General features: G+C 39.4%; 2 protein-coding genes across 2 annotated transcripts in view; both read right to left on the bottom strand.

The window, feature by feature from the left end:
- Window positions 1-717: 717 nt before the first annotated feature.
- ribc2 (RIB43A domain with coiled-coils 2) lies at window positions 718-9,329 on the bottom strand. The gene is made up of 7 exons (XM_061970183.2): window positions 9,059-9,329; window positions 8,918-8,999; window positions 4,233-4,520; window positions 4,061-4,179; window positions 1,171-1,335; window positions 931-1,097; window positions 718-858 (listed from the first exon to the last, which is right to left on the bottom strand). The coding sequence occupies exons 1-7, from the start codon at window positions 9,179-9,181 to the stop codon at window positions 789-791; spliced, it is 1,014 nt and encodes a 337-aa protein (XP_061826167.1). The 5' UTR covers window positions 9,182-9,329; the 3' UTR covers window positions 718-788.
- An 11,136-nt stretch (window positions 9,330-20,465) lies between these two features.
- LOC133612610 (probable polypeptide N-acetylgalactosaminyltransferase 8) overlaps window positions 20,466-26,277 on the bottom strand; it is a 17,658-nt gene continuing 11,846 nt past the window's right edge. The window contains exons 8-11 of the mRNA XM_072913909.1: window positions 25,973-26,110; window positions 23,254-23,349; window positions 22,978-23,145; window positions 20,466-20,818 (exon numbers count right to left, since the gene is read on the bottom strand). Of these exons, the coding sequence (XP_072770010.1) occupies window positions 20,684-20,818; window positions 22,978-23,145; window positions 23,254-23,349; window positions 25,973-26,110 (537 nt within the window). The 3' untranslated portion in view covers window positions 20,466-20,683. The remainder of the gene's footprint in view (window positions 20,819-22,977; window positions 23,146-23,253; window positions 23,350-25,972; window positions 26,111-26,277) is intronic.

Raw genomic sequence — 26,277 nt, 5'->3', positions numbered from 1 at the left:
TCCTACATTTAAGGGTTGTTCCACCCAAAGTGCATATCTTGGATGAAAGCGCGCAGTGACAGACTTAAGTTTAGGGGGAGAATGCGACACAGCCAGAATCCACATAATTTGTGCACTTTTTTTTCGGGAAAGTAGGGCCATTTTTTCTAATCCCCTTCCATTTCCCTGCACGTTTTGGCCAATCATCGTCATTTTTGGCAACCACGAATCCTTAAATAGCGCTCAAAACTGTTCAACCAATCACATGTGACCCATCATCCACTGTTTGTGTGTAGACAAATCAGGAACAGCTGATCCTCCCCTGCAGTACTGGAGGGGACCAGTAACACCTGACACATTATGACTTTTCATTCAAACAAATCAGACGTATTTAAGTTTGTTCCGCGCTCTGTTGAATGCTGGTGTAGTTGTGCCTTACAATGAGGGGATTTATTGCCACTGTGTTTTTATGTGGGCGGACGTTTTTGATTGTCATTGTTGTCTAAGGTTTTTGTGGAATATTTTGTGTGTACTTTGTGTGTGTACTTTGCTTGTATTTTTTTTTTATATGTGAAAGCTTTGTATTATGTGGTTCAGGAAACTTCTTGTCTTTTTTAAAATTTAAATTTTTTAGTAATTCTGTCACATTGATTGTGATATGTGTTAATAAATCCTATTTGTGTTTGTATGAAAATAATTTGTGTAGTTTGTCCAAAGTAATGTCAACATGACTGGTAGTTTGTTTGAAAACTTGTATTTTATTGTGGAACACATCTGAGTGACGTGCACCCCACTTATTGACTTGCGAATTAGCGGCTGCTGGTGTTGAATTTGGAGAAGAAGCTTTCATCGATGTGTCCTCTCTTGATGCCCACTTCCCTAAACACCAAGTAGAAAGGATAAGATAACACCCACACTGTGTGTGTGTGCATGTATGCAAGTGTGTGTTACCTGTGCTTCTGTGATGCAGCCAGATGTTGGTTGGTGACATCCACATGTCGTCGTAGCTGCTTCCTGTATCGGGCCTGCTGCCTTTCCATGAGCTCAGCACTACGAGCCGAGTCCAGCCGGACGCCATCGTGTCGCAGCTCTTCTTTCTTCTTCTCCAATTCCGCCCTCTATCGGTAAGTCAATTGGCTTTTAAATGTATGAAATTAACAATATTTCTGATACATTGGTGTCATTTATTACCCTTTTTGCTTCGATTTGATGCTGCTGGAATTCAGTGATTTTCTCCGAACTCTCAGGAGGCGGCTTCCTGTCGCTGCTGGGACAAAGACCAGGGGCTCCCATCATGCCGACCTTGTATTCCATGTCCTTGTCACTTTCCTGACAATGTTCTTCTCTCTGTGTCATCTAAACAACAACCATGTACAAATACTAGAGGTAGAGATTCCATTACTAGAATATAATGCTCAGTATTAATTGACAGCATCAGATAGGTACAACATGGGGTCAAAATATTAATATGATGTAATACACTTCTACAACACTGTTCACTGGGCATATCCTCCTCCAGTTGTTAATAACATGCTGTCAGGATATGCACTTTACATTTACAAACCCCAAAACCAGTGAAGTTGACACGTTGCGTAAATTCTAAATAAAAACAGAATACAATGATTTGCAAATCCTTTTCAACCTGTAATCAATTGAATAAAGCAAAGACAAGATACTTAACGTTCGAACTGGAAAACTTAATTTTTTGCAAATATTAGCTCATTTGGAATTTGATGCCTGCAACATGTTTCAAAAAAGCTGGCACAAGTGAAAAAAAAACTCAAAAAGTTGAGGAATGCCCATTAAACACTTCATTGGAAAATCCCACAGGTTAACATGCTAATTAGGAACAGGTGGGTGCCATGATTGGGTATAAAAGCAGCTTCCATGAAATGCTCAGTCATTCACAAACAAGGATGGGGCGAGGGTCACCACTTTGTGAACAAATGTGTGAGCAAATTGTTGAACAGTTTAAGAACCACATTTCTCAACGAGCCATTGCAAGGAATTTAGGGATTTCACCATCTACGGTCCATAATATCATCAAAAGGCTCGGAGAATCTGGAGAAATCGCTGCACGTAAGCGATGATATTACGGACATTCGATCCCTCAGGCGGTACTGCATCAAAAAGCGACATCAGTGTGTAAAGGATATCACCACATGGGCTGAGGAACACTTTAGAAAACCATTGTCAGGAACTACAGTTGGTTGCTGCATCTGAAAGTGCAAGTTAAAACTCTACTATGCAAAGCGAAAGCCATTTATCAACAACACCCAGAAACGCCGCCGGCCCAAGCTCATCTAAAACGGACTGATGCAAAGTGGAAAAATGTTCTGTGGTCTGACGAGTCAACATTTCAAATAGTTTTTGGAAATTGTGGACGTCGTGCACTTGACAAATGTAGTTATGTGCATTTATATTTATGCCTAAATATGTGACAGAGTCTATCAATCTAATTTAGGATACAGTACGGTATATACAAATAGATAACTTGTTTTGACACATATAAAAGTGGGTCACCTGACCAAAATACAGAGAGTGGGCTTAGTTGAGAATAAGATTAACTAAATTAAAAGGTCAATTAAACAATCTACAGTAGTACTTCAACTTGAGAGTGTTTTTAGATAAGAGCTCTCTCTCAGCTAATTGTTATGCTATAAGTTGCGCGCCGAAACTTGAGTTATTAACCAAGCATCCCTGCCATTAGTTGTCGTAGCAAATGCCACAGTGAACTCTGTAATCTACTCTTACTTGCTAGCATTAGCTTATAGCTGGAAATGGCTAACTTTGTCTATCCAAAAAAGTGAGTGTGAAGGACAGTACTGAGAAGAAGCCAGCCAAGAATGTTAAAATAATATCCAAGCAGTGAACATTTATCCATGAAAATATGGAAAAGCTACTAATTATGTATTTGACATAGAAGCAGCTAGCTGGAAGGAGGTACCGTAGAAGTCCACTTTCCAAGGTAAATGTTGTACATTATTATTACATTATTTCATAAAACTACTGTAGTTGTTGGTTGTACATTGTATTTCATTGTTTATATACAATATTTCTTACCTAAAAGATTGTTTTTCTTTTTAAAAGGCATGTTACATGTTACAATTGTACTGTTTTGAGGGGGGCCAAGCCTCAATTGAATTGATTTCAATTAATTTCAGCAACAGCTGTGATGATTTAAGATACAAGTGTATATATATATATATATATATATATATATATATATATATATATATATATATATATCCATCCATTTTCTACCGCTTATTCCCTTCGGGGTCGCGGGGGGCGCTGGAGCCTATCTCAGCTACAATCGGGCGGAAGGCGGGGTACACCCTGGACAAGTCGCCACCTCATCGCAGGGCCTATATATATATATATATATATATATATATATATATATATATATATATATATATATATATATATATATATATATATTACATCATGTAATAAGAAACAATAAAACAGTATCAACAATGAACAAATACGAATACAGAACTACCTGAACTTACAAGCTCTATTGGTTCTGTGGCTGAGCTCTTCACTCAAAACACTTGTATCTTAAATCATCACAGCTATATATATATACCGGTGTGTATATATATATATATATATACATATATATATATATATATACACATACACACACACATATACAGTACAGGCCAAAAGTTTGGACACACCTCATTCAATGTGTTTTCTTTATTTTCATGACTATTTACATTGTAGATTGTCACTGAAGGCATCAAAACTATGAATGAACACATGTGGAGTTATGTACTTAACAAAAAATTGTGAAATAACTGAAACTGAAAACGTGTTTTATATTTTAGTTTCTTCAAAATAGCCACCCTTTGCTCTGATTAGTGCTTTGCACACTCTTGGCATTCTCTCGAGGAGCTTCAAGAGGTAGTCACATGAAATGGCATGCATTATCAGGGTGATTAGTGGAATTTATTGCTTGGGATCATCAGTTGTGTTGTGAATGAGAAGGTGTGTGTCCAAACTTTTGGCCTGTACTGTATATATATGTATTACCATTTTTTAATGTTAGCATTCTTGAGCGAAGACTTACCATTATTTTATTCCATTCTTTTGTTGCAAACGCTGCAGCTTTCCTCCTCTCTAACTGAAGGTTCTGCAGCTCGAGGGCTTCATTGTCCAACTCTATTCTACGTCGGTCGTCCTGCAACTCTGAGCACATTTGAGTGAGTTCAGGTGTTGTGTTAAAAAGTGTAAAAACTTACTCTCCATCTTCTGTCTTTGCTTTTCCTCAGCCTGTTCGTCCTGCTGCTGGAGAAGCCACGCTTTCAGCTGCTCTCTCTGCCGCTGCACTCGCCCGCTACTGTCAGGGTCCTCACCCAGTAGAGCAGGAAGCATCAGATGTGCTGCCCCCACATGCATGTCGTCCGGGCCGAAACCCTGTTGGTACTGACGGTGATAGTCCACCACGTCCTTCTCCATGGCACGTTTGGCCTTTTCTTGTTGGTGATGCAGCAGGCAAGCTTGTTTGATACTCTGCAACATGGCAGCATCTGCATTGGGGACACACCCTACTGGTTAGTCAAATGCTGTACTCCTAACACCAGATCCGGATTGTTTACATTTAGATTAGACTAGTTTATCGCCCATTTCGAGAAAGGTGTCGTTTTGCAACAATCAATCAGTTACATCCTTGCCATTCATCCACAAAAATACAAAAGGAATACCGTATTTTTCGGAGTATAAGTCGCACCGGATAGTCGCACCTGCCGAAAATGCATAATAAAGAAGAAAAAAAACATATATAAGTCGCACTGGAGCCCGGCCAAACTATGAAAAAAACTGCGACTTATAGTCCGAAAAATACAGTAATAGCTAGCACATAAAGTGTCATAATTACTGAACAAAACTATATCTGACCATTTTTTAATTGTTTACCTATAAATGTTGTCAATAATGCAGTTTATTGATTAGCAGTAGTATTTATTAACATTTGTAAAAAGGTAAGAGATTGGCCGAGAAAACTATATTACAAAAATTGTTTTATTTTTTTGTAGATGTTCTTTCATATCTACGGGGCTATAATGACATGCAGTGGCGGCTCTAGCTATGGAACACATGGGCAACTTGTCTTGTAAATCAGTAATGCTGTGCTTGTCAGGGACTGCTGTCGGTCTTGAGCCCCAAGATGCAGAGATGGCAGGCGTGTAGCGCAGGAAAACATGTAATGTCAAAAAACAAATAGTGCAACTGGTAAGTGCACATGCAGGGGATACAGGATACAATCATCGAGCCCTGACTGGAGGGTGTGGCAGGCATAAATAGTAGCCTGATTGGCAATCGCAACCAGGTGTGCCAGACTGCCAATCAGGGACAGGTGAGGGAAACGAGCGCTCAGGGAGACATGCAGGAAACGGAACCAAAATAAGAGCGCTGACAGGAAATATACAACCCAAACTGTCAGTAACAAGCCTGACAGGGCTGCTCTCTGCTACGTAGTGATGGAAAGTTTGGCTCTTTTTAGAGTCGACGCTAAATAGCTCTTTAGTTTTTGTTACTTAAAATAATTTATGACCAAGAATAATGTGAAATGATGAGATCAATTAATTACTAATGCTGGAGATGTGATGTTTGCAAGCAATTCATGTATTTTGAACGTCTCTTTTCGGTAACCGATGACAACCAATGTGCAGTTGCGAGCCGTCCCTTTGGGAGCTTTTTTTTCATGCATCTACAACGTCTGCAATTCCACACTAACATGTGCCTGCCACTCGACTGGCGACTGGACTAGAAAATGAATTGGGGTCAAAGGCATTTAAATTCACTTTTTTGTTCATTGTTCTGATGTCCATTTGTAAAGTAGTTTAAGCGTACACACACTCCAAATAGGGTAGTATACTTTTGTATTCCCCTTTTTAATTATGTTCAGATATTTGTTCATCCTTTTTATCCATCCATCCATCCATTTTCTACCGCTTATCCCTTTTGGGGTTGCGGGGGGCGCTGGAGCCTATCTCAGCTGCATTTGGGCGGAAGACGGTGTACACCCTGGACAAGTCGCCACCTCATCCCAGTTCATCCTTTTTATGTACATTTTGTTATTTGTGCATTTTTTATCTGTATTTTTAGAATTTTTTTTCTTTATTTTTAGTTGAGCGACTTTTAAACTAGTGATGTTCCTGTTAAAGCAATCACCTTATGAATAAGAAAATACAACAAAATTAAAATCAGTCGGTTTTTCAGAACAATTCCCACCAATAGAGTAATATTGTTGTGAATATGAATTATTCTGATAAACGTCATGTGGAAGTCGTTGTGGTTTCTGCAGCCTTTTGAGACATTTGTAATTAAGGGCTATATAAGTAAACATTGATTTATTGCTCATATAACTGCTATACCAGGGATCGTTCCCTTGATAAAAAAACAAACAAGCAAACTTAATAACGAGCCAGTCTTTTGAACGGCTCTTTAAAAGGGACAGTTTTCTTTAAAGAGACATGAATTGCAACAAAAAGTTGCTTGCCAACTGTCAATAAACAAGAGGAGAAGGCTTGAAAAAAAAAGTGAGAGAGAAGGGGAAGGAAAACAAAAATAAAACAACTCCCAATCAAAGAGTTGGCTCCTTAAAGTTAACGACAGATGCATCTCAAAGTGCCTTTTTGTTTGCCAACTACTCATCACTACGGGCAATCATGTTCCACCAAATGTTGGCTATGTCATTTGTCTTTTAATTTAAGTTTCAGTTTTGATGTAATAAGCGTCCAGAGCTAGTCGGGGCAGATTAGCCTGATTATAAGAAGTCTGCCGCAATTATTTTGTCTCAAATCTGTAAATATTTATGCAAATATTGTTTGATGTCAATCCTGTTATTATCCTGTTATCCTAGAAAAATCTCTCTGTGATCGAAATGCACATTTTGTTAGCACTTCTTTTGGATTTTCCATTATATGTTAGCATTAGCATTAAGCTAGTGGAGTAAGTGCTATCTTGTTTCTGTGTGGTTGCATTATTTAAGTCTTCAGGTGTATCTTAATGTTTTTTTCTTCCCATGCTTCAGTTTTACTGTAACTCCCTTGTAGAGACAATCAATTAAGAACCTATGTCTCTAATTTGAAGGATGGTTTACCTATCTGGCAAACATGCTCGGAGGGCAGAATAATATACAGTACAGGCCAAAAGTTTGGACACAGCTTCTCATTCAATGCGTTTTCTTTATTTTCATGACTATTTACATTGTAGATTGTCACTGAAGGCATCAAAACTATGAATGAACACATGTGGAGTTATGTACTTAACAAAAAAAGGTGAAATAACCGAAAACATGTTTTATATTCTAGTTTCTTCAAAATAGCCACCCTTTGCTCTGATTATTGCTTTGCACACTCTTGGCATTCTCTCGATGAGCTAACTCCATCAAAACTGTTGGAAAACCATTTCAGGTGACTACCTCTTGAGGCTCATCGAGAGAATGCCAAGAGTGTGCAAAGCAGTAATCAGAACAAAGGGTGGCTATTTTGACAATCTACAATGTAAATAGTCATGAAAATAAAGACAACGCATTGAATGAGAAGGTGTGTTCTAACTTTTGGCCTGTACTGTTTGTTGATCTATTTAGCGCCCGCCTGTATTGGGTGGGTGGCAAAAAGGCCCCCGGGGCATCATTGAAGTTGATATGGGTTTCCAGAAAGTATTCAATTCTTATTATATTTGCCATTGATGTTGCAGCATTAAATTAGGCTTTCCATGAAAAAGGTTCCATCAGTACCCAATAATAGACCTATACCTATAAACTAAATAAAATAGGACAGTCAACCAAAATCAACCCCAGAAACCCTTACATTTTTCAATGTAATTACCTTTTTTTTAATACCTGTATTTAACTAGAACTGTCGTGTCTGGGCACTCAATAAAGTAATGAATAAACAATCCTTACGATAGAAGTAACTTAAGGACCAGCCAGAGGGACAAGCGGTAGTAAATGGACAGTGTACCTATTACATCGTGTCTATTTATTACACGGCATGGCCATACTTGCCAACCCTCCCGAATTTTCCGGGAGACTCCCGAAATTCAGCGCCTCTCCCGAGAACCTCCCGGGACAAATATTCTCCCGAAAATCTCCCGATTTTCAGCCGGAGCTGGAGGCCACGCCCCCTCCAGCTCCATGCGGACCTGAGTGAGGACAGCCTTTTTTCACGACGGGAGGACAACAGGGTGACAAGAAGTAAATCATCCAGACTAGAGATAAATTGTATTATTATGTTTATCTTACCTAAAAATAAATATATTTATTAGTTTAAAAAAACAACAACAACTAAATAAATGTTTACTATATTTTGCTAAAAACATCAAAATTAATTGTATTTTTATTTGTATTTTTTCTGACTCCTTATTACATCCAGCCATAGAATTATACATTAAAATAAACATATTTGAAATAATTAATTTTAAATTATCATAATAATTCATTTAAAATGACCATATTTAATTATTAAAATAATTGCTTGTTTATCAACAACTTTAGCATTTTATTCATTACATTTTGAAGCTCTCAGAAGCCAAGTTATGTTATATTCCTTAATATTTATTTATGCAAGTTTGAAGTATCAATTATCTAAACACAGTTTTGTTTGCATATTTTCAGACTATATATATATATATATATATATATATATATATATATATATGTATGAAATACTTGACATGGTGAATTCTCGCTGTCAATATACTCCTCCCTTCTTAACCACGCCCCCAACCACGCCCCGCCCCACCCCCGACCACGCCCCCTACCCCCACCCCCCGAAATCGGAGGTCTCAAGGTTGGCAAGTATGGGCATGGCACATAAAGCGACTTCCGTTTTAGTGCAGAGTACGCTTCAAAATAAAATAAAAGTATTACTCTCGATTCTACCACATCATCACAATGAAAAAACATGTTTGTTTTGTTCACCATTGGCGTCGTCTTGTTCCTTTTCTGCCTTCTTCCTCGCTATCTTCTCAGCAACCTGCGTGTCGAGGAACTCTTTGTCAACCTACAAAAACAGTCACAAGTCGCATAACCAAATAATACAACACCTGCGTACTAACTTACCCCAATTGTGCGAACTTTATCAGCGAAAATCCTCGCTCGTCTTTTTTCCTCGATGTCTCGACGTCTCTGCAGTTTTACACTCGAAAATTCTCCCGACAACAATTCCATGTTGTTCATCATCATCTTCACATACAAAAATGTAAATTTTAACTCTTGAGTTAGAAAAGTTACGAGACGTTTCCCCCTACGAGAGCGGGTTGCCCGAAACACGCGGGTTGCTAAGTAACCAACGCTTCACGGACCTTCGGAACGAGTCGGCTATTTCCGGACATTCCAATGACAGTCTCATCCGCTAGGTGGCACAATAAAGCATCCAAACTATAGTTTTAACACACCAAGTGACTTTTATAAGTGAGGTTAATAAAACATTCATTTAGTTGTGCAAGTGATAAAACATTCATGGACTATTTTTAGATCTCCAGACCTTATATTGTTTTTGCTAGAGCCTATCTCAGCTGCATTCGAGCGGAGGGCGGGGTACACCCTGGACAAGTCGCTCTCCTCACCGTGCTGCCCCACTTAAGGTGTTCTATAGGAAAAATCCTTTGTGAATGAAACTAGGAACATTTGAAAATATTTCCAACCTCACTTTGAACCAATTGTGTAGAATGGCCCCGAGACGGATACAAGAGCCTTTATTGATGAACATTCATGTTGCGAGTTGTATCTCCATTTCACCACCAGGGGATATTTTCGCCTTAGTGAGTTAGTGGAAAGGCAGCGTTTCTTTGATTGCCACTAGTCGTCTATGGCGTCCAACCATCCATTTCCTACCGCTTGTCCCTTTCGGGGTCGCGGGGGGTGCTGGAGCCTATCTCAGTGCCGAATGTAAAAGTTCAGTCACACTTTTAAAGCAGATACATTTCTCACATTTAACAATTTTTTTTGACATTTAAGTTTCAATTAAGTGTTGACTCTAAATCAGTGGTCCCCAAACTACGGCCCGCGGGCCAGATACGGCCCGCCAGAGTCCATAATCCGGCCCGCGCGTAGTCCAGAGTAAAAACAAACAAAAAAAAAACTATTTATTTATTTTTTATCTGTCCTTTTTCGCCTATCCATCAATCCATTTTCTACCGCTTGTTACTGGGTCTCCTCGGCAGATACAGCCCGCCAGCGTCCAAAATCCGGCCTTTTAAAAAAATAAAAAATTAATTTAATTAAAAAATTTTTTTTTTATCTGTCCTTTTTCACCCATCCATCAATCCATTCTCTACCGCTTGTTACTGGACCTCCATTTATAACGTGGCGTCATCACGCTTGCACCGCAAAGTCAGTCGAGAGCGCGGCAAGTGCGTGCTCTTTCAGTCAATTAAAATTAAAATAGTGAAATAGTTGGACTCCGAGTGTAGAGTTTTTAAATATCAGTGGACATATGCCTTTTTTTTGTTCAGTGTAAGGAAAAAGCAGTTTATATATTTTTTATATATATATATATATATATATATATATATATATATATATATACATATGTGTATATATGTATGTGTATACATATATATATATATATATATATATATATATATATATATATATATATATATATATATATATATATATATATATATATATATATATATATATATATATATATATATATACAGGTAAAAGCCAGTAAATTAGAATATTTTGAAAAACTTGATTTATTTCAGTAATTGCATTCAAAAGGTGTAACTTGTACATTATATTTATTCATTGCACACAGACTGATGCATTCAAATGTTTATTTCATTTAATTTTGATGATTTGAAGTGGCAACAAATGAAAATCCAAAATTCCGTGTGTCACAAAATTAGAATATTACTTAAGGCTAATACAAAAAAGGGATTTTTAGAAATGTTGGCCAACTGAAAAGTATGAAAATGAAAAATATGAGCATGTACAATACTCAATACTTGGTTGGAGCTCCTTTTGCCTCAATTACTGCGTTAATGCGGCGTGGCATGGAGTCGATGAGTTTCTGGCACTGCTCAGGTGTTATGAGAGCCCAGGTTGCTCTGATAGTGGCCTTCAACTCTTCTGCGTTTTTGGGTCTGGCATTCTGCATCTTCCTTTTCACAATACCCCACAGATTTTCTATGGGGCTAAGGTCAGGGGAGTTGGCGGGCCAATTTAGAACAGAAATACCATGGTCCGTAAACCAGGCACGGGTAGATTTTGCGCTGTGTGCAGGCGCCAAGTCCTGTTGGAACTTGAAATCTCCATCTCCATAGAGCAGGTCAGCAGCAGGAAGCATGAAGTGCTCTAAAACTTGCTGGTAGACGGCTGCGTTGACCCTGGATCTCAGGAAACAGAGTGGACCGACACCAGCAGATGACATGGCACCCCAAACCATCACCCAACCATGCAAATTTTGCATTTCCTTTGGAAATCGAGGTCCCAGAGTCTGGAGGAAGACAGGAGAGGCACAGGATCCACGTTGCCTGAAGTCTAGTGTAAAGTTTCCACCATCAGTGATGGTTTGGGGTGCCATGTCATCTGCTGGTGTCGGTCCACTCTGTTTCCTGAGATCCAGGGTCAACGCAGCCGTCTACCAGCAAGTTTTAGAGCACTTCATGCTTCCTGCTGCTGACCTGCTCTATGGAGATGGAGATTTCAAGTTCCAACAGGACTTGGCGCCTGCACACAGCGCAAAATCTACCCGTGCCTGGTTTAGGGACCATGGTATTTCTGTTCTAAATTGGCCCGCCAACTCCCCTGACCTTAGCCCCATAGAAAATCTGTGGGGTATTGTGAAAAGGAAGATGCAGAATGCCAGACCCAAAAATGCAGAAGAGTTGAAGGCCACTATCAGAGCAACCTGGGCTCTCATAACACCTGAGCAGTGCCAGAAACTCATCGACTCCATGCCACGCCGCATTAACGCAGTAATTGAGGCAAAAGGAGCTCCAACCAAGTATTGAGTATTGTACATGCTCATATTTTTCATTTTCATACTTTTCAGTTGGCCAACATTTCTAAAAATCCCTTTTTTGTATTAGCCTTAAGTAATATTCTAATTTTGTGACACACGGAATTTTGGATTTTCATTTGTTGCCACTTCAAATCATCAAAATTAAATGAAATAAACATTTGAATGCATCAGTCTGTGTGCAATGAATAAATATAATGTACAAGTTACACCTTTTGAATGCAATTACTGAAATAAATCAAGTTTTTCAAAATATTCTAATTTACTGGCTTTTACCTGTGTGTATATATATATATATATGTGTATATATATATATATATGTGTATATATATATATATATATATATATATATATATATATATATATATATATATATATAAAATGTAGGAGTGATTTAGACCTCACATTTAAATTACATGTCATGTCATTCATTATGATTGTGGACGATAGGCAAAATTCCTAAAAAAGTTCCCCTTTAAGATTAAGATTTAACATTTAACAGCACCCCTCGCGACCCCGAAAGGGACAAGCGGTAGAAAATGGGAGGGATGGATATAGGTTTGGATTTAGATTTAACATTTACATTTAGATGTGTGTGTGTGTGTGTATATATATATATATATATATATATATATATATATATATATATATATATATATATATATATATATATATATATATATATATACACACACCCATTTTTTACCGCTTGTCCCTTTCGGGGTCGCGAGGGGTGCTGTTAAATGTTAAATCTTAATCTTAAAGGGGAACTTTTTTATGAATTTTGCCTATCGTCCACAATCATAATGAATGACATGACATGTAATTTAAATGTGAGCTCTAAATCACTCCTACATTTTTTTTTTACTGCGAAGAAGGAAACATGACAGATAAAGTTGCATATTGTTAAAAATGTTAGCTCCAGAGGTGTGGGTGTGCATGGTGTGCTGCATGATGACATCATTGAAAACCAGAGGCTCAAACAGCTCATCACTTCATTACGCATTTGACAATGAATGGAATTGATTCTTACACGTGAATACACCTATTTCTATTTCTATCTGTCTTTCATCATTTCACTGCGCTCTTACTTCATGATTGTGTCACATATGATCATTACTTGGCTGTAAACAACACCATCACTGTCACGCTAAGTTGCTGGAGCAGCCAGTTCACACGCTCGCTTTGGATCTGTTCTTAATATGTCTTAATTGTGAGCTAAATCACGCTTCTCATGTCAGCAAGCCAAGACATGCTCACAACTCAGGTGCTGTGGCGTGCTGCGAGGCGCAGGAACCAAGATGGAAAAGTAACATATTAAAAGGCGCATATTGGCATACGCTGGATCCGAACGTCTGACCGAATGATGATTTCACACTAACTATTATCCTGTTTTTACAATTTAGCTCACAATTAAGACATATTCTTCAGAACCAGTCCAAAGCGAGCGTGTGAAATGGCTGCTCCAGCAACTTGGCATGAGAGTGATCGTGTTGTTCACAGCGATAGTACCGTTCATATGTGACACAGTCATGAAGTAAACATACAAATAGAAATAGGTGTGTTCATGCACACTGCCTTGGTGTAAGAATCAATTCCATTCATTGTCAAAACGCAGAAGTGAAGCGGTTAGGTCTTGTTTTCAAATATGTCTTCATGCAACACACCATGCACTCACACGTTTGCATCTAACATTTCTAATAATATGCAACTTTATTGGCATTAATCGTCTGCCATTTCCTTCTTCTGTAGTAAGAAAGATCATCTACTGCAGCACCAAAGTTCTCTGCAGTGGAAAAGGGGTATTACTGTAGACCATCCATCCATCCATCCATCATCTTCCGCTTATCCGAGGTCGGGTCGCGGGGGCAGCAGCCTAAGCAGAGAAGCCCAGACTTCCCTCTCCCCAGCCACTTCGTCCAGCTCCTCCCGGGGGATCCCGAGGCATTCCCAGGCCAGCCGGGAGACATAGTCTTCCCAACGTGTCCTGGGTCTTCCCCGTGGCCTCCTACCGGTCGGACGTGCCCTAAACACCTCCCTAGGGAGGCGTTCGGGTGGCATCCTGACCAGATGCCCAAACCACCTCATCTGGCTCCTCTCGATGTGGAGGAGCAGCGGTTTTACTTTGAGCTCCCCCCGGATGACAGAGCTTCTCACCCTATCTCTAAGGGAGAGCCCCGCCACCCGGCGAAAGAAACTCAATTCGGCCGCTTGTACCCGTGATCTTGTCCTTTCGGTCATGACCCAAAGCTCATGACCATAGGTGAGGATGGGAACGTAGATCGACCGGTAAAACGAGAGTTTTGCCTTCCGGATCAGCTCCTTCTTCACCACAACAGATCGATACAGCGTCCGCATTACTGAAGACGCCGCACCGATCCGCCTGTCGATCTCACGATCCACTCTTCTCTCACTCGTGAACAAGACTCAGAGGTACTTGAACTCCTCCACTTGGGGCAAGATCTCCTCCCCAACCCGGAGATGGCACTCCACCCTTTTCCGGGCGAGAACCATGGACTTGGAGGTGCTGATTCCCATCCCAGTCGCTTCACACTCAGCTGCGAACCGATCGAGTAAGAGCTGAAGATCCTGTCCAGATGAAGCCATCAGGACCACATCATCTGCAAATAGCAGAGACCTAATCCTGCAGCCACCAAACCGGATCCCCTCAACGCCCTGACTGCGCCTAGAAATTCTGTCCATAAAAGTTATGAACAGAATCGGTGACAAAGGGCAGCCTTGGCGGAGTCCAACCCTCACTGGAAACGTGTCCGACTTACTGCCGGCAATGCGGACCAAGCTCTGGCACTGATCATACAGGGAGCGGACCGCCACAATCAGACAGTCCGATACCCCATACTCTCTGAGCACTCCCCACAGGACTTCCCGGGGTACACAGTCGAATGCCTTCTCCAAGTCCACAAAGTACATGTAGACTGGTTGGGCAAACTCCCATGCACCCTCAAGGACCCTGCCGAGAGTATAGAGCTGGTCCACAGTTCCACGACCAGGACGAAAACCACTGTAGACCAGGTAAATACAATTATTTGCTATTCTATTTTGTGTTTGTATAAATAGCAGTGTATGGTGTTTATTTACATTTTGGTTGGTTGGGGGAGGAGGGTGCTAATCTTTTAGATACCAGAGGAGAGGAAGGAAGAATCCCCACTACTGGTACGACTCTCACTGTCATTATGATTATTTGAAATAAAGTAGACTATTTTAGCATCAAAGCAATAAAAGGATGTTTGTCAGCTGATGCAATCTGATGTTTTTTACTCCTGCCACCAGAGGTCACGCAGGGGCCCCATGTCATTGGTCACTCTTTTACTTTATGTGATATGATATACAAAGCATATGTACTTTTTACATTTGTGGATCGTGCACGAAACAGCACAAGGTGCTACATGAGGCATCTAATTTCGGAGGACGTAGCGCGAACTCTTATCACCCCAGCAGTGGCAAGTAAACGGTGTCTCTGGCCTGATGGTAACGCAGCCAGTGATCCCTGTGCCCCCGGCCCAAAGGAGTGGCGAACCATGGCACCAAATGCACAGCACAGATGATAAGGGAGAAGTGCGGAAGTGAGATCTACATATCTGTGTCAACACTTTGCTGAATTTTTATCCACTTTTTACTGTTTTTAAAATCTATTTTCATTAAGAGTTTTTTTCTTCCTTTTTTTAAAGCACAGGATTAGGCTTTTTTGGCGATATATCCGATATTGTCCAACTCTTTAATTACCGATACCGATATCAACCGATACCGATATCAACCGATATATACAGTCGTGGAATTAACACATTATTATGCCTAATTTGGACAACCAGGTATGGTGAAGGTAAGGTACTTTTAAAAAATAATAATACAATAAAATAAGATAAATAAATTAAAAACATTTTCTTGAATAAAAAAGAAAGTAAAACAATATAAAAACAGTTACATAGAAACTAGTAATGAATGAAAATTTGTAAAATTTACTGTTAAAGGTTAGTACTATTAGTGGACCAGCAGCACGCACAATCATGTGTGCTTACGGACTGTATCCCTTGCAGACTGTATTGATATATATTGATATATAATGTAGGAACCAGAATATTAATAACAGAAAGAAACAACCCTTTTGTGTGAATGAGTGTGAATGAGTGGAAGGGAGGAAGGTTTTTTGGGTTGGTGCACTAATTGTAAGTGAATCTTGTGTTTTTTATGTTGATTTAATAAAAAAACAAAACAAAAGAAAAAAAACCCAAAAAAACCCCGATACCGATAATAAAAAAACCAATACCGATAATTTCCGATATTACATTTTAAAGCATTTATCGGCCGATAATATCGGACATCTCTACACAGGATACTTAACCCTTGTGTAATGTTCATATTGTTGTTACTCAGCCAGCGTTTGTGGGTCTGATGGACCCGTTGCATTTTGTGGCTTTTAATGCCTCACAATCAAACACTTTTATGTTAAAATACTGAACAGATGTTTACCTTATCCCAATAAACATCTGTTCAGTATTTTAACATAAAAGCGCTGAACAGATGTTTACCTTATCCCAATAATAAACATCTGTTCAGTATTTTAACGTAAAAGTGTTTGATTGTGAGGCATTAAAAGCCACAAAATGCAACGAGTCCATCAGACCCACAAACGCTGGCTGAGTAACAACAATATGAACGTTGTACGGAACATTTCTCTGCCGGTTTCTGCATCCCACAGGGATTCTAATTTTGTGTTTCTGCACCTGCGGTTCCCACACAAGGTTACAACATTGTTTGTCAACACTGTCTGCTCTCATTTTCTCGCACATTTGACCCTCTGATGTTCTGTGTACCATCACTCTGTCCTCCTCCCGTCTAGGCCTGCTGTGTGTGTGTGTGTGTGTGGTACACAGAACATCAATTTCCACACTTCTATTAGCCCTGGGTCCAGTGGTCCCGGACATTTTATATGTAATAGAAATGTGTAGGGGGGGTGTATTGTGTGTTCATTAAATATGTATTCTGATATATGTTCTCCACAGAAAATGAGCCAAAGTCAGTGAGTCTCAGTTTGAAAAATTAATTAATTGTATCATTTTTCTTTTAATAAAAAATGAAAACGGGTCCCACAGACCCGAACACCACACAAGGGTTAAAAAACTATATTTTACCTGCAAAACTACTTTTCACGGTTGGACTCGGATGAAGATGACGATATCTCAAAAGAAATGCTACTTAAAAATATATCTGCCCTGGCCATGAATGACGACACTATCTCACAAGAACAACTACTTAAAAATATGTCTGACCTGCAGGACGACATCCAACGCATGCAGAGGCAGAGCTCACTCTTGGCTACCCTAGAGACACAGCCGATGGGGACACAGTTCTCTGGGATCCGTCCTCTTCCTGTTCTAGTCCAAGTAAAGGGACTCCCTGGACCGAGGTGATCGTTCACAGGCGGAAAAGGCCTCCAAGCGGGATTGACTGTGGGGCTCCTTCTCACCTGAGCCTGCCACTCTCCAACAAGTATGCGGCTTTGTCAGTGAGTAAGAAGTGACCTGTACCAGGACGTTGCACCTGCTCCCCCTGCCACTGACACTGCAGATTTCCCTCCTCTTACCTGCACTTCAGCAGACGGATGTCCAACAGGGGGCAATCACACTGCAAAAAGTCAGTGTTCAAAAACAAGGGAAAAAAATGAGGGGTATTTTACTTGAACTAAACAAAATTACCTGCCAATAGAACAAGAAAATTTGGCTTGTCAAGACTTTCCAAAACAAGTAAAATTAGATAACTTCAATGAACTCACAAGTACCTTAAAATAAGTATATTCTCACTCATAACAAGTGCATTTTTCTTGGTAGAAAAAAAGAGACCTTTTTACTCAATATGTTGAAAAATATTCTTAAATGAAGTAAATGCTAGTGCCATTATCTTGACATAATGATATGAGCTCGGCATTACATTTCTTGAAACCAGCAAACTTATACTAAAAACTCATTTATTTTTCTTAATGGAAAGGCAAAAAGGCAACGCTCAGGCAAATCATATTGTCTAAAAATGCATTTTCCCATCGATAACATGACATCATTGCGCCAAGTGCGTGCTCTTTCAGTCAATTAGTGAGCAAGGAATATATATACATATATATATATATATATATATATATATATATTTTTTTTTTACAGCCCGGCCCCCGGCCAATTTTTTTTTTGTGTAATTTTGAAGAATTTATCTGAATGTGCATGAACTATTTCTGTTCAAAATTGTTTTTAAACATGTGAAATGTTTAAATATTAACTGTCAGTTTAATTATGAGACACAATTGTGTCAAAGTCAGGATTTTTTATTTCATGCTTGAAATAAGAAATTCTTACTTTGAAAAAGCAGTTTTATACTTGTGAGTGTTGATGACACAACTTTGCAACAGTTGATATTTTAGTTTCAAGCATGTTTTACTCAATATCCATCCATCCATCCATCTTCTTCCGCTTATCCGAGGTCGGGTCGCGGGGGCAGCAGCTTAAGCAGGGAAGCCCAGACTTCCCTCTCCCCAGCCACTTCGTCCAGCTCTTCCTGTGGAACCCCGAGGCGTTCCCACAATATAGGTCATCAAATCTCAGCAACAAGCTGTAATATCTTACTGAGATCATTTAGGTGCAAAACCCTTAAAACAAGTAAAACACTCTAACATAAAATCTGCTTAGTGAGAAGAATTATCTTGTCAGACGGAAAATAAGCAAATATCACCCTTATTTGAGATATTTAATCTTACTTAGATTTCAGTTTTTGCAGTGCAGCTGCCGTCGCCCCGCTCTTCCTTCTCCTTCCAGTATAGGTTTCTGGTAAATCCGCCACCCTCACCTGTTGAGGGATCACACCCGGGGCACTGGTGTGGGAGGCGGGGTACCTGAACTAGCTTTCCCCCCTGACAATTAAGCGGACGTTCCCACAAACAGGGCCGCCCTATACTAAGAGGGGGCCCTGGGGCTGAGGGGGTTTTGCCCCATCCCCCAAACGTCAACCCCCACCCCAAAAACACAGTTTGAAAAAAAATAAATCATGATTTTACTCAACAGAACAGCAACAACGCAAAGATATCATCCATTCAAAAAAAAAAAAAGGCCATGAATACATCTCCTTTGCGTTGGGCGCATGCAGGTCTTTGTGAGTGTAACAGAGGGCAGTCAACTTCAAGAATAGTGCAGGCGATCTGGGAGATTGCCTGTGCTTTTAGCTCAGCAGTCAGCACGCTCGCCTCTCACACTGGCGACCTGGGTTCGTGCCTCACTCAAAGCAGTAGTAAAAAACAAGGCAGCCGACAGAGAGAGAGAGTGCATAATTGCAACAAAAAGCAGAGCTGTGTGTGATTGACAGCTATAAACACCAATCATTGCATTCCGCCGTCAAAATCTGGGGCCCCTCATTGGGTGGGGTCCCCGGGCTTCCCTGGGTAAGCCCGTGCAACCCTGCCCACAACCGTCATTATTAGTGATTCCATAGTTTGGCATGTACGCACCCTGCGGTTCCCCTGTGCCACCTTTCCCGATATCGGTATCACCTATACCAGGGGTCGGCAACCCGCGGCTCTAGAGCCGCATGGGGCTCTTTAGCGCCGTCCTAGTGGCTCTCTGGAGCTTTTTAAAAAATTTATGAAAAATGGAAAAAGATGAGGGGAAAAAAATCAATTTTTTGTTTTAATATGGTTTCTGTAGGAGGACAAACATGACACACGCATCCCTAATTGTTACAAAGCACACTGTTTATATTAAACATGCTTCACTGATTCGAGTATTTGGCGAGCGCCGTTTTGTCCTACTCATTTTGGCGGTCTTTGAACTCACCTTAGTTTGTTTACATGTATAACTTTCTCCGACTTTCTAGGACATGTTTTATGCCACTTCTTTTTCTGTCTCATTTTGTCCACCGAACTTTTAAGGTTGTGCATGAAAGGTGAGTTTTGTTGATGTTATTGACTTGTGTGGAGTGCTAATCAGACATTTGGTCACTGCATGACTGCAAGCTAATCGATGCTAACATGCTATTTAGGCTAGCTATATGTACATATTGCATCATTATGCCTCATTTGTAGCTATATTTGAGGTCATTTAGTTTCCTTTAAGTCCTCTTAATTCAATTTATATCTCATGACACACTATCTGTATGTAATATGGCTTTTAATTTTTTGCGGCTCCAGACAGATTTGTTTTTGTATTTTTGGTCCAATATGGCTCTTTCAACATTTTGGGTTGCCGACCCCTGACCTATACCGATACATCCTACGAATACAACAGTAAAACATACCCACCATATGTGTGGGTCTCATGTTTTAGGTGGCTGTATGCATAGCCCCTTCCTGCTCAGTCACTGATAAGAATATAAGCCAAATTCCGACACAATAGTTCTACTAGATCCTGTGGTGCACAGTATTAGTGCTTGTCATGAAAGGCAGTGGTACTGGGTTCAAATGCCCTTTGGAGTTAACTCAAATTAAAATTGGTTTATTGCACGAAAAAGTATTATACATGCATCAACTTAAATTCAAGTTTGATTTAAAAAAAGTATAAAAATTGTTCATATAAATAAAAACACGTGTTTGAGGCACCAATTCAGCTACAAACACATGATTCAGAGTGTGACCAAAGACGTACTAATAAACACATGTTATTGCATCTTTATCTCAATTTTGATCATTGCGAAGATGTATAAAAAATACAGGATTTAGTGGAAAACTAAAAAGGAGAGATTACATGCTGGATGGTCCAGCTCTGTCCAGTGCACTGCTGAATGATGAGCACATATTCATAGTTTTCTCCTTGGCTGATCTCAAAACATCTCTTCGTCACTTTGTTTCGTATTTCTTTGCCCTGTCAAAGGTGGAGCAAGACAGCAAGTTACGAGAATGGTTTCTGATACATTATTCAGCTACAGAACGGGGTTGGTTGTCACACTTGTTACATCTTGCCACTAGAGAGCGCTGTCTCCTAATTGTATGTATATGTATATATGTATGTATATTGTATACATATATATATATATGTGTATGTATGTATATGTATATATATATATATATATATATATGTATGTATACATATATGTGTATGTATGTATATATATATATATATGTATGTATGTATATATATTTACTGTACATAAAAATAAACAAACTACTATACTGTAGAAATAAGGGATTATTTGAAATTAATTATGGATTTCTAGAGAAGACATTTCTATCAACAATTACATTAAAACAAACAACATATTATCCCGAGTAGTACTTTGTGATGTTGCTGTATATAATTTACCAAGCACAAAGAAGACCTCTGCCTTTGTGAGGCATCATCTGGATGTTTCTGAGAGGACATCTAACTACAGTACATCATCATCAAGTGAGCAAAGCTGATGCTTGACGGCCATATTACATTTTATTTAAAAAAATAAAGCAATCCTGTAATAAATCCTCCATGAATTGTATAGTTGTATAGTGTATAGGAGGTTCATGGTTTAGTAAGTATGAATTGTTTTAGTTATATTGTAAAACTTACAAACCTTTCTCGGAGTGATAAATGAAGAATACTTTCGAGCACAAATGCTATAGACCAGGGGTGTCAAACTCAAATACAGAGTGGGCCAAAATTTAAAACTGAACAAAGCCGCGGGCCAAGGTTGAACAAATTAACCTTTTAATAGGGACCCAAACAAGTTTTGCATTGAATTTTGAACAAGCAAGGCTTATATAACTTTATAGTGACATGCAAAATCGAGTTTCAAATAATAATAATAATAATAATAATAATTAAAAAATATCAATGGCATATCAAATACAATTTGAAAAACAATTTAATGCCTCTTTTCTATTTGCAGCCTTCTGGGGTAAATATCAACATTAACTTTTTCCACAGGCTAATAAATTTGAAAATAAATTAACAATGAATAAAACAACCATTCAGGACTTTAAACTGCTCAGTTTGCAACACACTGATCTAATCTGATGTGCCCAAGCCAGATACCTGGCATCTTTTCTTGGATGCTAGTTCATTAATGTCGGGGCTCAGGCTTTGAGCTGAGGCAACCTTCATTATCGAACGAAGGTGTTCATCAGTCATTATATCTCGTCCACCCGGACCACAGTCTTGGGGGCGTGCCTTAAATGCACTGCCTTTAACGTACTCGACGAACTATCGTCACGTCCGCTTTTCATCCATTCTAGTACGCACACACGAGTGAATGCAACGCATACTTCATCAACAGCGATACAGGTTACACTGAGGGTGCCAGTATAAAAAACTTTAACACTGTTAGAAATATACGCCACAGTGTGAATCCACACCAAACAAGAATGACAAACACATTTCAGGAGAACATCCGCACCGTAACACAACATAAACACAACAGAACAAATACCCAGAATCCTTTGCAGCACTAACTCTTCCGGGACACTACAAAATACACCCCCGCTACCACCAAACCCCCCCACACACACACACCTTGTAGCGACACCCATGCTATAGACGAATAGTAGACAAAAACAGGATATACTTCCGTTTCAAGGCACAAAATAGGAAATATATTTTCAACTTGCAGCACCACAGTGGCTTATAGTTCGTAAAGTACAGTACTTTTTCAGACGTGCTAAAAAAAGACGCAAAATAGCGGTTTGCGTTATCTCCTCCCTGTATTGTGGCCGTTCTGATTATCGGAATCGCTAAATGGATAGCGCTTCTTATTCTGCACCTTAAAGAGGCGCAATCCTCTCTGCACAAGTTTAGTAGATCAGCTTTGCGTGTGATATTAAGTTTGCACATGTTTTAATACACGCAAACCTTTATTAGATCAGGCAAAAGTCAAAAGATTTCAGTGTGTATAACGACTCTTCTAGCACATGCAACAATACCGTGATAATAATGACAACCGTCATCATTTTAGTCACAATGACCGTGATATGAAATGTTCATATTGTTACATCTAATGTGTAGTAACAATGGTGACAAGGAACCCCATTCTGCCCGATGCTGACTTGTAATACCTGTTTGAAGTCCCAGTGCATGTGGAGTTGTTGTTGCTTTGCCAGTTGACAGTTTAGCAAGGCGGGTGTGCTGCTGGAGCCTGAATCAACCAGGCAGCGGTTTGGGTTATATGTGTGAGATTTAATGGCCCCAATGATGATTTCACTGTCTTGATTGTAATAGCAAAACTGCCAATGGAAATGTTTTATATATTATCACCATTTCACTGTAAGTGTTGTACTTATTTGAGAAAGAGTGTGCCCGTCAAAGTTATTGTACAGATTAAAGAGTCAGACCTGTGGTTGTTGGAAGTGGCACTCGTATAGGATGGGCATATTTCCTGGAACAGCTCCTTGGTCCACACAAAAGTTCCCGAGTAGGTTGTTCTTCATCTTGTACAGAAACGGGGTAAATTATGTGACTCATGATGGACAGGCGTAACACTGACAAGTATAGGGCTTGAAAATGTCACGTGGAAACGCATTGCATTGTGGGTCCTGCTGGACTCTGAATCGCTTACTCAGACGGCTGAATGCAAGAATCTGTGCTAAAGTTTTTTCTTTAACAAGTTGAAAACATGGCGCGGATGTGCGGCATCAAAAACTGCCACAATCATGATGGCTTCAGGAAAATAATTATTTATTAGCCTTTATTTAACCAGGTAAAATCCCATTGAGATCAAATATCTCTTTTCCAAGGGAGACCTGGCCAAGAGGGCAGCAGCAAGGTTACATTAAAAACAGTAAACAAATACATAAAACATCACATTTACAACATTAAAACTTGCTCACATGACACATGTGCATACAGACACGGTAGACTGTAATCCTTTCACAGAAGCTTTAAACTCATTCAACGTAACTAGGGTTTGAAGTTTAATGTTCGATTGTAGGTTATTCCATCTTGCCCAGTTCAGTTCTTACTTTGGGGACGACAAATTGCAAAACATTCATTGAAAGAAGATTGTGACTTCCTTGTTTCTTTGTTAAAAGACAAGACAGATAAGATGGAGTGAAGAAAAAGGATTTGGTGAGATTTTTCTCATTTCCGGCCGGAAAGCAAGGCCGAAGGAAGTTGGGTTATGAAACTGACGAGGAGACAGCAACATGTTTTATTTAATTACACATGTAGCATTTAGTTCCGTATTTTCCGGACTATAAGGCGCACTTAAAATCCTGTTTTTTTCTCAAAACTCTACAGTGCGCCTTATAACCCGGTGTGCCTAATGTACGGAATAATTCTGGTTTTGCTTACCGACCTCTAAGCAGTTTTATTTGGTACATGGTGTAATGAAAAGTGTTACCAGTAGATGGCAGTCAAACATAAGAGATATGTGTAGACTACATTATGACGGCAATATGACTCAAGTAAACAACACCAACATTTTCTATGTTCCATTGATAATATAGAACATTACACACGGCGCTCAAAAATCTTTAAAAATGTTTTAGTAAGACTTTGGTAAGCTATGAAGCCGCACCGCTTGATGGATTGTACTGTGCTTCAACATACAAGTATTATTATGGTGTGTGTATAAGGTAAAACATATTATCTGCCGTTTTTTTCCGCAATATTATGCAAAATAAACTTTTCTTACCTTCTGGTTCCTGCTGATCTGTGTTTGAGATCTGCATAAATCCTGAAAAATTGCGCGCGTCCGCCTTTGTAGTCCGTTTCAACACCGTAGTCGATAAGCCTCTTCTTTTTCTTTATCTTTTCGTTATGGGACATTCATCCTCCGCTGTTGCCATTTCTAATTGCGCCTTATAATCCGGTGCACCCTATGGTCCGGAAAATACGGTAGGTTGTTAGCGTTAGCCAAACAGCTAGCTGCGGGCGACAAACAACATACGGTATTTTAGAAAAAGTAGTTTGTTTCCATTTAGTTATGAGTAAGCACAAAAATAAAAGTATTATTTTCGGAGCAGTAGCACAGTCATTCAAAGTACTTATAAGTAATAATAGGCTTGTTTTTTTCGGGAAAACCTGCTTATGAAAGGAGCCCTCACTGCATCTTGGACACATACGAGATGAAAGCCCTGATCAGTGGTTCTTAACCTGGGTTCGATCGGCCTCAGGGGTTCGGTGGAGCCTCCGCCACGGAGGTAAAGACACATCCGACTTATCGTGTAAATAAAAACATCTCCCTATCAGCGTATTATGGATACTCCCAAACAATGTTCCCTCTAATTTTCCATCTGATTTGCAGGTTGTTTGATTGATCGATTGGAACTTTTACTAGCAGATTGCAAAGGAAGAGAATACATTCTATGAAACAGTACAGTTTACACAGTACAGTGCATATTCCGTACAATTGACCACTAAATGGTAACACCCGAATACGTTTTTCAATCAATTCATGGTAATGTGTGTAAAGTGTGTAATTTGAGTTCATGCACTGTGTTGGTTTTGTTCTTTGAACAAGGTGATGTTCATGCACGGTTCATTTTGTGCACCAGTAAAAAAACATAACTTTTTCTTGAATTTGAAATTTTTTTTATTTTATTTTTTCACTAAAGAAGGGTTCGGTGAATGCGTATATGAAACTGGTGGGGTTCGGTACCTCCAACAAGGTTAAGAACCACTGCCCTAGATTATACGCAATTTGAACGGAAGACAATGAGCCTTACCAGACTTGGCATTCTGAAATTCTTCACCGGGTAAAGAACTGACTCCGTTGACCAAATGCAAACAAGTTTGTCTTCGACAACAGCTTGCTCAAATCTCTTGTCCATTAAGCATGCTCATATAGATCAATTCCACCAATTTAACTTATTTTTTTTGAGATAGCGAACCTTAGGAATTGTTTAGTTTGTCTTAATGCGGTCCCTTGATTTTTATTTTATTTTGTATGATCCATTTTTAATCCAGTTTGTTGCTCTTTCTCACATTACCCTGGGTATAGTACAGCCCTGTAAACAAAACCTACGTCCAGCAAAAATGACTACCCGGTACCCACAATGCATTGCGGAATAACGTGCCCTGTCGAGCCCTTGTAGTGTAGGTGTTTCTTACCATGCCGTACCCCAGCAGATTATCCAATGTGGCCAAACTGGGATACACATTTTCCAGGTACCACTTGAAAGGTTTACATTGTAATTTTTCCCTCAGATTCTTCCTCTCGGCAACATCCCCAATGTCAATTCCATGATCCTGTGTGATGTAGGTCATTGAAATGTTGGTGCATACTTCATAATGCAAACACTTACACCTGCAATGTAGAACATGCCAGTAGATTTGACAGGAAAATAAATCTCACTCACCAGAATTTTACAGTAAAAAAATGTCCATCCAATGCACTGTAAAAACAACAACCCTAG

Source organism: Nerophis lumbriciformis, linkage group LG10 (assembly GCF_033978685.3).
Source record: "Nerophis lumbriciformis linkage group LG10, RoL_Nlum_v2.1, whole genome shotgun sequence".
Lineage (NCBI taxonomy): Eukaryota > Metazoa > Chordata > Actinopteri > Syngnathiformes > Syngnathidae > Nerophis > Nerophis lumbriciformis.
The sequence above is the reverse complement of the archived record's forward strand: the minus strand, read 5'-3'. Positions and strand labels throughout refer to the sequence as shown.

Bases quoted from the DNA above. Each gene is read 5' to 3' on its own strand.
- ribc2 (XM_061970183.2), bottom strand. From the start codon at position 9,181: ATGATGATGAACAACATGGAATTGTTGTCGGGAGAATTTTCGAGTGTA. The intron at 4,180-4,232 runs GTAAGTTTTTAC...AAATGTGCTCAG, and splicing joins GCAAAGACAGAAGATGGAGA to AGTTGCAGGACGACCGACGT. The intron at 1,336-4,060 runs GTAAGTCTTCGC...GTTGTTGTTTAG, and splicing joins AAGAATGGAATAAAATAATG to ATGACACAGAGAGAAGAACA.